Raw genomic sequence first — 14,369 nt, 5'->3', positions numbered from 1 at the left:
CAAAATAGAACGTTTCCAAATAGTTATGAAATTGTCCCCACAAACAAAAAAATAAATAAACCAAAGGAGTATCAAATGCTAGGTTAGAGAATGTCCTGTGTTTGCTGGGTAATGTACATACATTTATGTTTAAAAAAATAATCATTGAACTACCGCCATTTATTTCATACCCAGCTAACAATTAATGGTTTCCAGAACATTCCCAGAACGTTAGTCTGTGGTTTTTATTTAAAAATTAAAACAAAACAAAAAAAAAAAAACAGGCTATCTGTTTGGCAGTTTGGTACTTTCTGGTATTTGGTGCTACCTATTTTAGTACTTCATGTTAGGAAACCATGAGACAATGTTAAAATAATGTTCCCGGAAGGTTAGCTATAAAAAAAAAAAGAACAAATATATTACCCAAAAGCAACCTTTAGCTAACCTTCCTTGTAAAACTTGTCATATAACAACGAGAGAACATTGTGTTTTAAGTTCCCAGAACGTTTTAGGAACAGTAATCCAAAATAGCGTTCCCATAACGTTATGAAATGGTTCCCAAAAACAACCAAAGAGAACGCTAAGCAAATGCTAACATTAGGGAAACGTTCTGTGATGAATAATTACGCATACGCGCTACGGAAGCCGCGATGGTCAATTTTTAAAAATCGCTGAATTACAGCTGACCACTTCTGCTGTATACAAAATAAAATAAAATAAAATGAAGTAAAATAAAATAAAATAAAATAAAAACAATAGATATCACATTCAATCTTTGCCCGCTGATTGCTGATGTAAGTTTTTTTGTGTTGGAATTTTTTTCAAAAATGTACATTTATTTATAAAAATGAGACTGTCTAATTAAATATGAATAAATTTGCATATTAAAAAATCAAATTCATATCTTTTGATGTTGTTTGAAATAAATATTTTTACACATTATACATTTTTATTTTTTATACAATATATATTTTTAAGATACTCAAGAGGAAGACATTTTACAGAACATTTTGTTGAAAATCATTTCTTTATAGATAAAAACAAGAAAATACCTGTTTTAATGCACTGTTATAAAATGTGCTATTGTTCAGTATAAAATCTAATGTAAATAATGATAATGTAAACACAACACTAATCAATATTTTTGGGAAATTGCTCTGTAGTGTCTATCTAAGTAGGCATAGGAATGAATGTGTAGAATTTCATGAATGCAAACATTTCTAATTGAATCAAACTTTAGATTTTTTTTTTTTAAAGAAAAAAAAAGTATACTTTTACATTAAAAAAAAAAAAGTTTTGAAAAACAATGTGGATTGTTGTGTTTCCACTCTAGGTTTCTAAAAGAATTTATGTAGTACATATAAAAATGATACAAGTATTTTCTTTGTATTGGAATTTTTTTTAAATGTACATTTATTTATACAAATGAATATAAATAAATTTGCATACTTAAAAAAAATCCAGAATTTTACCTTTTGATGTTGTTAGAAATAAATATTTCTACACACTGTACATTTTTATTTTTTATACAATATATATTTTTAAGACACTCTCAAGAGGAAGAGTGTGTGTGTATATGGAAAAGAGCTTTTCAGAGATATACAGTATGACATGGGCTGATTGTGCTGAGTGGGCAGAGCTTTAAGCCTTCATTGAGAATTTTTTATTACTGCAGTTTAAGAAAAGATACAGATGCAATTTATTCACAAATTTGAAAAAAACTGGTGTGACCAAAGTTGTTTCTACTTGTAGTGTCTTGTCTTAAATATGATAACAACCTGGATGTGTTAGACACAAATCTATTTAATAATCCAAGCTAGACAGAATTTAACCTGATTGCATTAATGACGGTTATATTTTTAAGCTCTTTCTAGCTGTAGTTTATGCGTGTTTTGATAGTCTGCTAACACAGGTGCTGTAGCAGGCACATTATTTTCGGCATATTGCTTCGCAGACTGACAGTGTTAACCGTCAGTAGTCTAGTCCTGGGTGGTCTGATGTGATGCATTTAGTTTTGTTTTAACACCTGTGCCCTAACAGCAATCAAATATAGCCTACTAAAACAAAAAAACAGCATTCTTTTAGCTTAAACAACTGTTGACCTAACAGCTACTTAAATAAATTCATTAAAAACACACACACAAACATCTGGACGGAGAAGCATTAGTCTATAGGCTACATTTCTAATTAGTTCTCATGTCACTGGAGCAATAATTTGCATTGTCATTTGCATTCTCAAACTTTTTACAGCCAAGGACCTCTTTAACTGTTTAAAAACTCTGTGTCAGATATATCCAATTATTCCAATTATTAATCCATTATTCAAATGTTGACAATAATTCTTTTAGCTATTTATTGGTACTATAGCACTTTTTATTCTACCATAGGGATTTTTTTTGGCCAACATGTTTTTGTGTGATTGAGGTTTAGATTAAACCCATTCAATTCAAATGAATAGTCAGATTGGCCAATAACTATAAGAACTTTATAAATATAATCATTTTAATAGTTGTGTGTTGTGACAGTGTTGTGATTTCCAACACCGTACCGAAATTTAAGAGTTTAAGAACCACCCGCTTTGTTCACTGCTAGAGACGCATTTGACTGGAACAAGTTTGAAATAATATTATGAGCGAGTCTGACAGATATTTCAATTTCAGAGCTGTTCTGTAACAATTACTGATTCTCTGTGTGTTCTACATAATACTTACTTTCAGTGACTACTTTATCTCGATCAGGGTCATGGTGCATCCGGAGCTTCTCCAGGGAACACTGGGCATGAGGTGGGAACACACACACACACACACACACACACACACATTCATTCAATTTATTGTAGCCAATCCACCTCCTAGCATGTTTTGGGAGGTGGGAGGAAACCAGACAACCCAGAAGAAACCCACACAGACACAGGGAGAGCATGCACAGGAACTCCCCATAGACAGTAACGTGAGCTCAGGATCGAACCCAGGAGCTGTGAGGCAGTAAAGCTACCCACTGCACCACCACGTCGCCCTGGTTATAATGCATTAAATATAAATAGCCTAATTTCTATAAATGCCTTAAAGTACCTTTAGCCGGACAGACTGTTCATTACACATAATCTTTTATATATACACTATACACCGATCAGCCATAACATTAAAACCACCTGCCTATTACTGTGTAGGTCCCACTTGTGCCACCAAAACAGCTCTGACCCGTCGAGACATGGACTCCACAAGACCTCTGAAGGTGTGCTGTGATATCTGACACCAAGACGCAGATTCTTTAAGTCCTGTAAGTTGTGAGGTGTGGCCTCCATGGATCGGACTTGTTTGTCTAGCACATCCCACAGATGCTCAATCGGGGAATTTGGAGGCCAAGTCAACACCTTGAACTCTTTGTCATATTCCTCAAACCATTCCTGAACAATTTTTGCAGTGTGGCAGGGCACATTATCCTGCTGAAAGAGGCCACTGCCATTAGGGAATACCGCTGCCATGAAGAGGTGTACTTGGTCTGCAACAATGTTTACGTAGGTGGTACGTGTCAAAGTAACATTCACATGAATGCCAGGACCCAAGGTTTCCCTGCAGAACATTGTCCAGAGCATCACACTCCTTCTTCTCCTGGAGCTTGCCTTCTTCCCATAGTGCATCCTGGAGCCATCTCTTCCTCGGGTAAGCAAGGCACATGCACCTGACTGTCCACATGATGTAAAAGAAAATGTGATTCATCAGACCATTCCATCTTCTTCCATTGCTCCATGGTCCAGTTCTGATACGGTGGACAGGGGTCAGCGTGGGCACTCTGATCAGTCTGCGGCTACGCAGGCTCACGACCCCATGACTTGACAGGTGCTATTGTAATGAGATAATCAATGTTATTGACTTCACCTGTCAGTGGTTTTAATGTTATGACTGATTGGTGTATATAACAAACAAAAAAAAAAATGGGGGAAATGAACTGTGGATGAAATGAACTGAAAATGATATGAACTGAGGATGAAATGAACTGAGGATGAAATGCTAATTACTTAAAGATAAGCCTTCTAATGCATGACCTTTTGTAGTAAATCCTTTTCGTGAATGTCACCTTGGTCTGAACTGCACTGTAACGGCACTCAATTAAATGATCCAGCTAGTAAAATCGCCCTGGTTTTTTTACCATTTCACACAGCTTACGGCGTCTGAATATTGCCTGGTTAAAAAAATCTCACTCGCTCTCATATCTTGATAGAACAAACGAGCCAGAACATTCCAACTACACAGTTTATAGTCTTGTGACATTTACAAGTTAGGATTAAATAAAACATCAAAGCACAATTCCATCCTTATAAAACAGTTCCATATTTATTGCAAAATATTTTGTACAGTAAAACTTAAAAAAAAAAAAAAAAAAAAAAAAAAACCTGGAATGGACAGTAAGGCCAACATCAGAATGCTGCGTGCTGAACTGTACAAACATGAACAGTAACACTTTAAATAATCTTTTAACATCGTCGAAGCGTATGCCTTTATTGCCCTCCTTCATCTGCTGCCAACTCATATGTAGTTCACACTGAATTCTCACGACGAACATGCCAATTGAATGTATGGATTATTTCTGAAATTAGATGAAAATAATTAGATTTCCAATGCCATTCTAAGCTGATATACAACCTGATGGGCAACCTAAAGACCACTTTTACACACACTACTGTATGTACTGCAATTACCATCAAGACAATGAAAGTGTAAAAAAAAAAAAAAAAGACGACTATTAACCTCCCCTTTGAAAAGAGGCCTTTTTTCCAAACCAGCAACTTGGTTAAGAACACACTTTACAACACAAAACACAAGGCATTTACGCAATCCTGCTATTCACATCTTTCTTCAACACGTCTAAATCAGATAACTTGGTTATGTGACACTAAGCTTGGTGTTTAATAATCTTGGGCTAGTGGCTCTTTAAAAATGTCTACAGTTTGTTTATAGTACATATTTCTTATTCCATCTATTCGAAGAAGACAAGAAGGCTTTCTTAGGTTTGATGTTACCGATTTTTTTTTTTTTTTTTTTTTTTAAGAACTGAAAGGGGAAAAACTCAAATTCAAGTTTTGTGAAATCACAAACAAATACTGATGTCTCAGAATCCATGAGAAGATCACAAGATTTCATATCTTGTATGAAGAACTAATGACTGTTTTTTGGACATGTTAAATTTGGCACTGATATTCATTTTACTTTGCTAGCATGCTCAAGCTGTGATGCAGCAGGATCTCTTAACTGACATTCCAATATATGTACATCGTAGTATTTTAAGCCCAAACATGGAATCTACAAAACCCCATTTTGTTTGACATGGAATATAATACAAAATGAATGAAATCGTAACAATTAAAATAGATTTTTTTCGATGCATACAGTGAGCCCTTCTGGAACAAAACATGTAAGTGGTTTGAATGCTCAGCTTAGGTTAGGGAAATTTAGGTAGCGACTGACAATGGTAAGACACTTATTGACAAATGCGCACACTTTTTTTTTGCCATTCGGATGCAATTAACATTTTAACACTTGGAGAAAAAAAAAAGAAAGAAAATAACCGTCGGATACTGACTAATATCCAAGTGTGAAGGCGTAGTATAGTGTTTGCCCTGTTTAGTAAACAGCAAAAGCACAGGACAGTTCCTCGCCATAATGCATCAGAAAACTAAGCAGCAGTCTTCAACAGCCAATGTACAAAATTAGATCAGGGAAAAATCTTCCCACTTTGAATTGTGTAATGAAAAAAGAAAAAAAAAAAAAAAGATTTGCTGAAAAGTCCCAGCTCAGATCTAGGATCAGCTTATCCTAGATTAATGTTTTAATCGTACTGATTATGACACAAAAGCCAAAAATTGATCTCTGATCACCATTTTTACCTCAAACCACACTAGCACAAAGGAAATTAATTATAGGAGATGTCAATCCAGAGAGCTGACACTTTCAAAATGGGATGAGGTGGCTCATCAATCAAATTTCATTCAGTTTCCCTTTGTAAAGGTTACAAAAGGAACATGTTCGGATCGTTTAGATTTTAATGCTTGACATCTTTTAGACTGTGTTATCCTTCAATTTAGTGTCTCATGCTCTATTTAAGCAAACTTCCTTTTGTAAACTGACCCCTAAGAAAGTAAATGACCTTTTATTTATTTATTTTTTACAAGTTATCCATTCTTTGACCATGACGAATAAATTAATACGTAGTAGTGCTGCGAGTTTCCTTGCTCGGCCCCCTTCACTAGCCCTCGAGGCTACAGGATGCTTTCACGCATAAATAAAAAAGACTGATTGCCTTAGAACACCACAAATGTAATCCATGTCACAATATATCATATAGATAATATGCATATCAGCATGCATTGTATATCCTTCGCTTGTGGAAAGCTTTTCAGGGTCTACTAGGAGGGACTGGGAGAGGCGCTGTATGTCAATGTGAAACTTAAAGCTGCAGTCTGTATGACTGTATGAAAATAGCCCACCTCCATCCACTGCTGTGCATCCAGCTGTAATGATTCTACATCCATGGAGAGGTTTATGGTTTTTCACAGAGAATCCAACAATAGTGTAAGTCTGTAAACATCTCAGAGCTACAGTGAGTCAGCAAATAATTAAAAATCAAAAGAGGAGTAAATCTCACAGAAAGCAGTTGATAAGTCGCAGTGGAAATGACTGGTGTTTTGTTTGACCCAGAGGATTGCGTGTCTGCATTTTCTTTCTGATAAACTGAAAAAGCAGGTGTACACACGTCCCCATATGCACGCACACAAAAAAATGATGAATGGTGGAGTCCACAGGAGTGGGCTTGGCTTCCTGCATCTGGACAATGATGATGGAGAAGTCAGACTGATTGATTAAATACAGCACATCCTACACCAATCCCGCCCCACACCACCCCTGCCCATCCTACCCACCCTTACTCGCCATCTAACAGTAAGCCACGACACACTCTTGTGTGTGTGTGTGTATGTGTGAGTGAGTGTGCACACATCAGACATAGAGCTGGATCCTCTCGCGGATGCTCTGGCGGCATATGGGGCAGGTCTTGAGGGTGGCGCTGCAGTCTATGCAGGAGGCGTGGCCGCACTGAAACACAAGCTTGATGTGGTTGTCGATGCAGATGGGGCAAGTGATGCGCTCCTCCATCTGCCTGTAGCGCGACTGCAGCTGCTCCAGCAGGTGGTGCTGCTCCGAGCTCTCCGAGTTTGGACTGCTGTCTACCTCTGTTTGGTCTGTGAGAGAAGGAGAGATTATGTCATCAGACCTAGACTAAATCTGAACCGCCATCAATGATAAGCAACACATGAAGGCTGGAAACACTCCACGGCTCCAAGGCTTAACACGCACAAGATATATTCAAATGCTTAATGCGTCTTACCTTGTCGTATTTTCTTGGTGATGGTGACCTGGCATTTGATGCATTTCTTCATCCTGTGAGCGCATTCTAAAGAGAACGAAAGAGAGATCGAAAGAGCCCATGTAAATATGTGCACACTTGTGTAGTGTTATGTCTCTATACGCTATTCATATAACCATATTTGCATTAGCTATAATGTCCATTTGCATCCAGACAGATTTTAAATGAATTCATGCCCATGGCTGATATGTGTGTTAAACTGTGTGCACAAAACATTAGATTGGCTCTGCAGTGACTTTCACCACATCATAATCATCGGATTCCACCTTTTGTTGATGTAGTACAAAAACCTAATCCTGGTTTTTGAAGTTAGTGATCTGTTTTAAGGAGTTTGGTCCCTCAGTGACAAAGTACTACACAGTAATTTCCCTTTTTTCTATGACTACACCTGCAAATTAATTTAAATAGTCAGAGAAACCAAAGGCTCTTGCATTTTAGCTAACAGTGTTAACACAGTCAGACGCCACCGTCAGGCGAAAGGGAAAATTGCAGCATGTTGGCTGGCTAGCCTCCTATTATACACTATAAGAGAGACACCGCGGGCCAGTTGACATCTCTCTGTGGGCCGCATTTGGCCCTGGGGCCAGACATTGGACAGCCCTGATCTAGTGGAAAGCCTTCCCAGAAATTCAGAGTCTCTGATGACACCAATAAGGGACCAATACTCCATTAATACCCTTGATTCTTGAGATCCCCTTTTGGAAACATCATGTATGCGTGCCCTCACCCTTCCAAGCAACGCTGCATGTAGAAATACTTAGATAAGTGTGTTTTTGTGTGTTAGAGTGTGTCTTCACCCTCGCAGGCGACACTGTGCTGGCATGGGGAGAAGAGCACAAGCAGGGCGAGCTCGGAGCAGATGAGGCACTCGCTGGGGCCTGGTGCACTGGGCATGACCAGGTTGGTCATGGTGTTGGGTGTGGTGTGAACCCGCCTCAGACTGCTGCTACTGCTCCCGCTGCCACCCGTCCCACACGTACCGGCCTGCAGTCTGACACACGCAAAACAAAATCGAATGAAGTTTACATTTTCTTCATGTTCATGTGCTTTACTGCTGTTTATATTGATTATAGTTTACAGTATGTCTTCAATTTGCAACCTTTTCTGTCTTTTTTTTTTTACCTGAGTTATTTTACTGATCAGATTTTTGTTTTAAATTTTTTATTATTTGGCTGCATACAGTGGTGGAATATTTCAATAAATTTGTATGAATACATGTATGCCAAAACATTAGGATTAAATTGATGTGACCAAGACCAATGTTTTTTTTTTTTTTTTCAATTCAAAAATTCAGTTAAAGGGAATACAGACTTCTAATACACAACATTCAAGAAATGGCAGTTATCTATTCATTTAAAAAAGAAAAAATATTTTGTTCTGAAAATTGGCTGATAAACTATGATACATGATTTCAGTATTGAACAACCACAGACGTACCGGTATTTCTCGGAGAAGCTTCTGATCAGCTGCAACACGATGCTGTCTGTCACCAAGTCCAGTGGACTCTTGCCTTTATGGTTGGCGTAGTTTATATCAGCACCCTCTTGAGCCAGGAAACAGGCAATAGCAGCCCCAACATTCAGCTCTGTGTTCCCCAACAGCCCTGAGCCACTCAGCTTTTGCACACACAGACACACAAAAAGATGTTCAGCAAGAGCTCTGTGATGGAAATTGGATACCCTGACATTAATGAACTACTGCAATCACTGACTCTTCTCATGGCTAGTGAGTAAACGCGCAAATTAACGTAAAAAAGCAGGTTTAACAAATTTTGACCTTATTACTTTGATATTCATACTCTTTGGGAACTTGCATTCGCAAGGAATTCATACTCTCTGGGAACTTGCACTAAGTATTCACCCCTGAGAATATCATCCCCACAGTGAAGCATGGTGGTGGTAGCATTGCATTGCAGGGATGCTTTGGAAATGAGGAAATGAGAAACTTGACAGGGTTGAAGGCAAGATGGATAGTACCAAATACTACAGCACCTAGAATCCTAGAAGAAATTCTTCTCTAGTCTACAAGATCCTTAAGACTGGTGCAGAAGTTCACCTTCCAACCATAAACTTACTGCCAAAGCTACACTGGAGTTGAAAACCAAGAACTGGAAAGTGTAAAAATTTCCTAGTCAAAGCCCAGATCTCAATCGAATTGGGAATCAGTTACCATTCAATCTGACAGAACTTGAGCTACTTTTCTAAGAAGAATGGGTAAAAATATCAGGATCCAAACATGCAAAGCTGATCAATACATATCCCAGAAGCTGCAATTGCAGCTAAAGGTAGTTCTATCAAGTATTGACCTAGGGCGGTGAACACTTATGCAACAAACAAATGCTTCTACACTGCATGTCATTATTTATACGTGTCCCTTCAGGTTCATAAACAAGTATGTGGCAGTTTTATGTGTGAGTGAGATTGAGTGATATCTTAAGGTGGTATTTAACAGAACAACAACAACAATAAGACAGTCTTTAATTAAACTCCAAACACGCAAAGCCAGACACACACACACACACACGTTTCTGCTGATGCAGGAAAACAACTTAACTGGCCACCTTAATGTCCAACTGCATTTCTCCTTTGGCTCTCGCTCAAATTCAAAATTCAACTCTCAGCTCTCAGAGGGGTACGTGTGTGTGTGCTTTTGTGTGTGTGTGTGTGCTCTTCAGATGAGACTGGAATTGCTAATCCTGCACACTCCAAGAAAATAAGAAAATAAAGCCTACTAAACCACTTCAGTGTCAACTACAGTTTAAATCATGTTGTCTCAGAATAACGAAACTACATTACCAGAAGAAAGGAAGGTGAACTGTTTCAAAGGAATTTACATATTGATCAGAGAAATGCTTGTTATTAAGAATTCAAACCCACTGCTGTCACTTTTGGGTCCATGAGTAAGATCTTAAACTCTCAAATGAGTCAGACCCTGTGCTCTGACCTCAGCTTCCTTGCAAAGAACACGCAAAAAAACACGCTTTTACTGTATTATGTACTCATTGCCTCTCTGCGTCTCTCGTGCTCTTACTCGGCTGTAGAGGTTTGAGGCATCTCTCTCTGTGCTGCTCAGGGTGGTGGTGAGTTGTTGGCGGCTGAGGGCCGTGTGCATGGCTGTGTCTCCCTCCTCGTCCTCGGCGTTCACGTTGGCTCCCTCCATCACCAGAAGCTCCACCAGCTGCATATGGCCCTGCGTGACTGCCAGCTGCAGAGGCGTCTGACCACGGTTATTGCGGATGTTGACATCACAGCGGCCCTACGAGGCAGAGCAGAGACCACAGTTCAAAATAAAACCTTTCCCCCCCACTAACAATGCCCTGTTTATATTTCTAATAAAATGCAATGAACACAATGCAAATGCACACAACAACTCTCAACTTCATTCTAAACTTATCTTTCTATTACCAGGATGACAGATAATAAGCGTGGAGTAGTCCTAGTCACTGCCACCAGAGGGCAGAATAGCCTTCTACAACAAAGCGCACCCTGTCACTGCACCTGGGAGACGACAATTTAATATTTTCCTGCACAGGCGGACCTGCAGGGATCGAGATGGCCACCATTTCACCAGCAAATCACCTCCCATTAATTTTTTCTCAGTGGCAGAACTGTGTCCTGCATGCACACATTAACAGGGATCCACAGCAAAGTGGTGCTTAATCCATCGTAGACTTAAACACACCTCTTGAAAATACTCTGCTTGCCTTTTTTTTATATTTATGAAGAATCCAGCGACTAAGTGCAGTGTACATTTACCTACGTTAAAAGGTAGAGGTAGTAAAGGTTGTAGTGTAGTAAACGTTTCCAGAGAAATGATCTGAACAGAGTTTGTTTGTATAGCATCACAATAAAAGTTCAACACACCCAACTTGTATACGTATTTATCTATGCCACAAATCTCACTGAAGATTATGTAGCTGAAAGCGCGGAAGGAATTTTCCACAAAGCTGCTTTACTCTAACACTCGTCCCCCGAGTGTGTAAAAATATTCCTGCAAATTTAATACGTGTTGAAAGACTGAACTACGTATCTGTGTTTCTGTGTGCATGTATGTGTCACCTCTTTGATAAGGATCTCGGCCACCTCGTAGTGGTTATTGAGAGCGGCCAGGTGAAGAGCGGAGAAGCCGTCTTCCTTCTTCACGTCGGCCAGCTGCCGGGCACGTGCCAGGATCATCTCCGTTGCACTGAAGAGACACACAATTACACACACATTCATAACTGACACTGCACACAACAGTCAATAAATACACAGCTGTAAAGAAAGCTCTAACAGCTGTTCTGCATTTGATAACACAGAACATAAGTGTGGTGATGTAAGACTTCATCAGAAAACAGCCAGCGATGCTGTTACAGATATGATATGACAGCTATAGAATTCTTATTCACTTCCACATACTGGCTGCAAAGTTATAGATGTGTGTGGGCATGTTTTTTTATATTTTTGTGGAGACCAAATTTCCTCAGAACGATAGCAATATCTGACAGTTTTGACCTTGTGGGGACATTTTCCTGGTCCCTATGAGGAAAACGGCTTCATTACAAAAACAAAACAAACAAAAATAAACCTTGCAGCTTTAATTTAAAAACAAAAAGAGACAAAATGTTTCCTTTTTGTTACTGAGGGTTGAATTTAAGGTTCAATTTAGGCATTAATTAGCTGCATGTCAGTGGAAGGTCCTCACAACGATAGGAAGACGTGTGTGTGTGTGTGTGTGTGTGTGTGTGTGTGTATGTAGGGGTGAATGTTGAAGCATATATTTAGCTTTTTGTGAAGACCTAATATCCCTTTTAGTCACACTTAGGTTGTCCCCATGAATTAAAAAAAAAAAAAAAAAAAAACACTTTTTTTTATTGAAAGTGCTAAAAGATTCCTGTGGGGTACCGTAGGTTTCTGTAGGTTTGGCATAGCAGTTTTGACGCTGCAGGGACATTTAGTTGGTCCGCACAAGATAAACTACTTGTGGAAAACTAAAAGAGCCAAAAGATTTCCTTCTGGTTACTGATGTTTGTCACTGTGTGTGTGTTATGTGCATAGGCTAGTTCAGAATCTTATTCTGCTCAAGCTGATCCAGGGGTACATGCTATTAATATCCAGGGGCTTAACACTAAGCTTATCCTACAGAGACATACACACACACACAGATCTTTGTAAAAGATAAGCTTAACAGACACACAGCCCTGTCTTAGAGCCTCATTTATCCCTCACTGAGACATTTACCTGTGCTAAACTCCAGCTGAATAGGGCCAACTTGACTGACACCAAGCCTGCCTAATTCTCTTACTCCTCCAATCACTGCTTAGCAACAGTTGCTATCTGTCATTACCTTAGTTAAGCTTTCAGCACTTCCCATGCCTAGGAAATTCATAAAAAAAAAAAAAAAACAGAATAAGATGGCCGTGTTTTCATTTCTCATTTCCCATTTCCAAAAATATCAGCTTTAAATTTGTCTGAACAGAGACAAGTCTATGTGTTCAAAGACAAGCCATCTGGTCTGCCATTTACAGGATTATAGGAGCTTGGTGGTGATGCAAATGTTACTACAGTTAGCTAGCTAAGCAGTCATTGCTGCACAAGCCAAATCTGTGTTTACTGAATTCAAACAGGTGTAAGCATAAAGCCAGTGTTATCCCGATTGTTCAGGTATTTTCACCACATCAGCCATGCAGTAATTTTAGAAAACAGATGGCATCAGTTAGTTATTTAAGCTGGCGCAAGCTGAGGGAGGTAGACTCTTGTGGTAACCAGCTTAACTTAACGACACCAGACTTTATTTTTCAGAAGCTTGTCCTACATCCAAAAACAGAGCAAGTATGGATCTGAACTCGTGTCAGAATTCAACTCAAGAGCTGTCCCTGAACTGTCACTTAAAAGCTTTATCTTATTTTTGAGTCATCATTCGGATCAGTACTCACAGCTAGTACACTGGGAAATAATTTCAAATTATTAGCCTATAAAAATGTTGGAGATCTACATGCATTCTAGGAGATCTACATGATTTTGTAATCTGTGTCCAAAATTAAAATCCTCTTGTGGACCTGGAGCTCAATCCAGTAATAAACTTAATTTCATTAACAAGCTGAAATTTTGATCACGTTTCTTTCCAAAAGAGGGGTTTCACAGTGATGGGGTGAATACTTATGCAATCACAACAAAGTTTTTTGCTCGTATATAAATTTGCTGTAACTATAATTATTTCTGTCAATATTGGAGACTGTTGTGGAGATCCAGGATATGGAATCCATTCATTGGAATGAATACGTACGCAAGCCACTGTGTATGTAACATGATAAAAGCATTTTTATAGGTGATACATGTTCAGTCTGTTTGTGCAATCAGAATGTACTTTTCAGATAAATATCAATAAATATACAAATTTAAGAGAAGTTGTTGATGTGTTATTGGTCACTAAACCAATTTTTTTTTTTGACACCCCTGTGATAGGGTGGTATTTTGAAACTGCTCCAGTTCTGTTCCATGGGCAATTACTAGTAAGCACTGCTGACAAAAACTACTTCTAATGATCAGTGGTATTTTCGCTCTGGTTTTGGGGGCTTTACCACATCCTGGACCCTGCTGAGGCTAATTTTATTTTTCATTCAAGTCACCTCTAAAAGGTGCCAGTGTATCAGTGGTAAAATGTCACAGAACAGCGTTTACTGCCAGGATTCTCTCCCTACACAGAAGGTCAAATCTAATAAGAAACAGTTCAGGGAACAACACATCACTAAATAAAGATTAATGAGAGCTGAGAGACTAATGAAAACTGAGGGAGAGAGGGAAAGAGAAAAGGAAGGAAAGAAAGAAACAAACAGATTTTAACTTTGCTTTCATCATTATTTATGGAACAAAAAATGTGTAAAACAGCAAAAAAAAAAAAAATTATTATCACTTGTAACCTATGAGTATGGATTAAGAAAGAATGAAACAAAAAGAAAGAACAAATTTAAATAAAAAAATTATGAAACAATA

The 14,369-nt window shown here is 38.4% G+C and overlaps 1 protein-coding gene across 2 annotated transcripts in view; it reads right to left on the bottom strand.

The window, feature by feature from the left end:
- Positions 1-4,291: 4,291 nt before the first annotated feature.
- The window catches only part of mib2 (MIB E3 ubiquitin protein ligase 2), a 73,975-nt gene continuing 63,897 nt past the window's right edge, over positions 4,292-14,369 (bottom strand). For both annotated transcript variants that reach the window (XM_026925443.3, XM_026925442.3), the window contains exons 14-19: positions 11,457-11,583; positions 10,429-10,653; positions 8,836-9,014; positions 8,196-8,389; positions 7,360-7,425; positions 4,292-7,213 (exon numbers count right to left, since the gene is read on the bottom strand). In XM_026925443.3, the coding sequence (XP_026781244.1) occupies positions 6,972-7,213; positions 7,360-7,425; positions 8,196-8,389; positions 8,836-9,014; positions 10,429-10,653; positions 11,457-11,583 (1,033 nt within the window). In that variant the 3' untranslated portion in view covers positions 4,292-6,971. The remainder of the gene's footprint in view (positions 7,214-7,359; positions 7,426-8,195; positions 8,390-8,835; positions 9,015-10,428; positions 10,654-11,456; positions 11,584-14,369) is intronic.

This window comes from Pangasianodon hypophthalmus, chromosome 8, assembly GCF_027358585.1.
Source record: "Pangasianodon hypophthalmus isolate fPanHyp1 chromosome 8, fPanHyp1.pri, whole genome shotgun sequence".
In the NCBI taxonomy this organism is placed as follows: domain Eukaryota; kingdom Metazoa; phylum Chordata; class Actinopteri; order Siluriformes; family Pangasiidae; genus Pangasianodon; species Pangasianodon hypophthalmus.
Note: the sequence above shows the minus strand (reverse complement) of the source record. Positions and strands in the feature narration are given on the sequence as shown.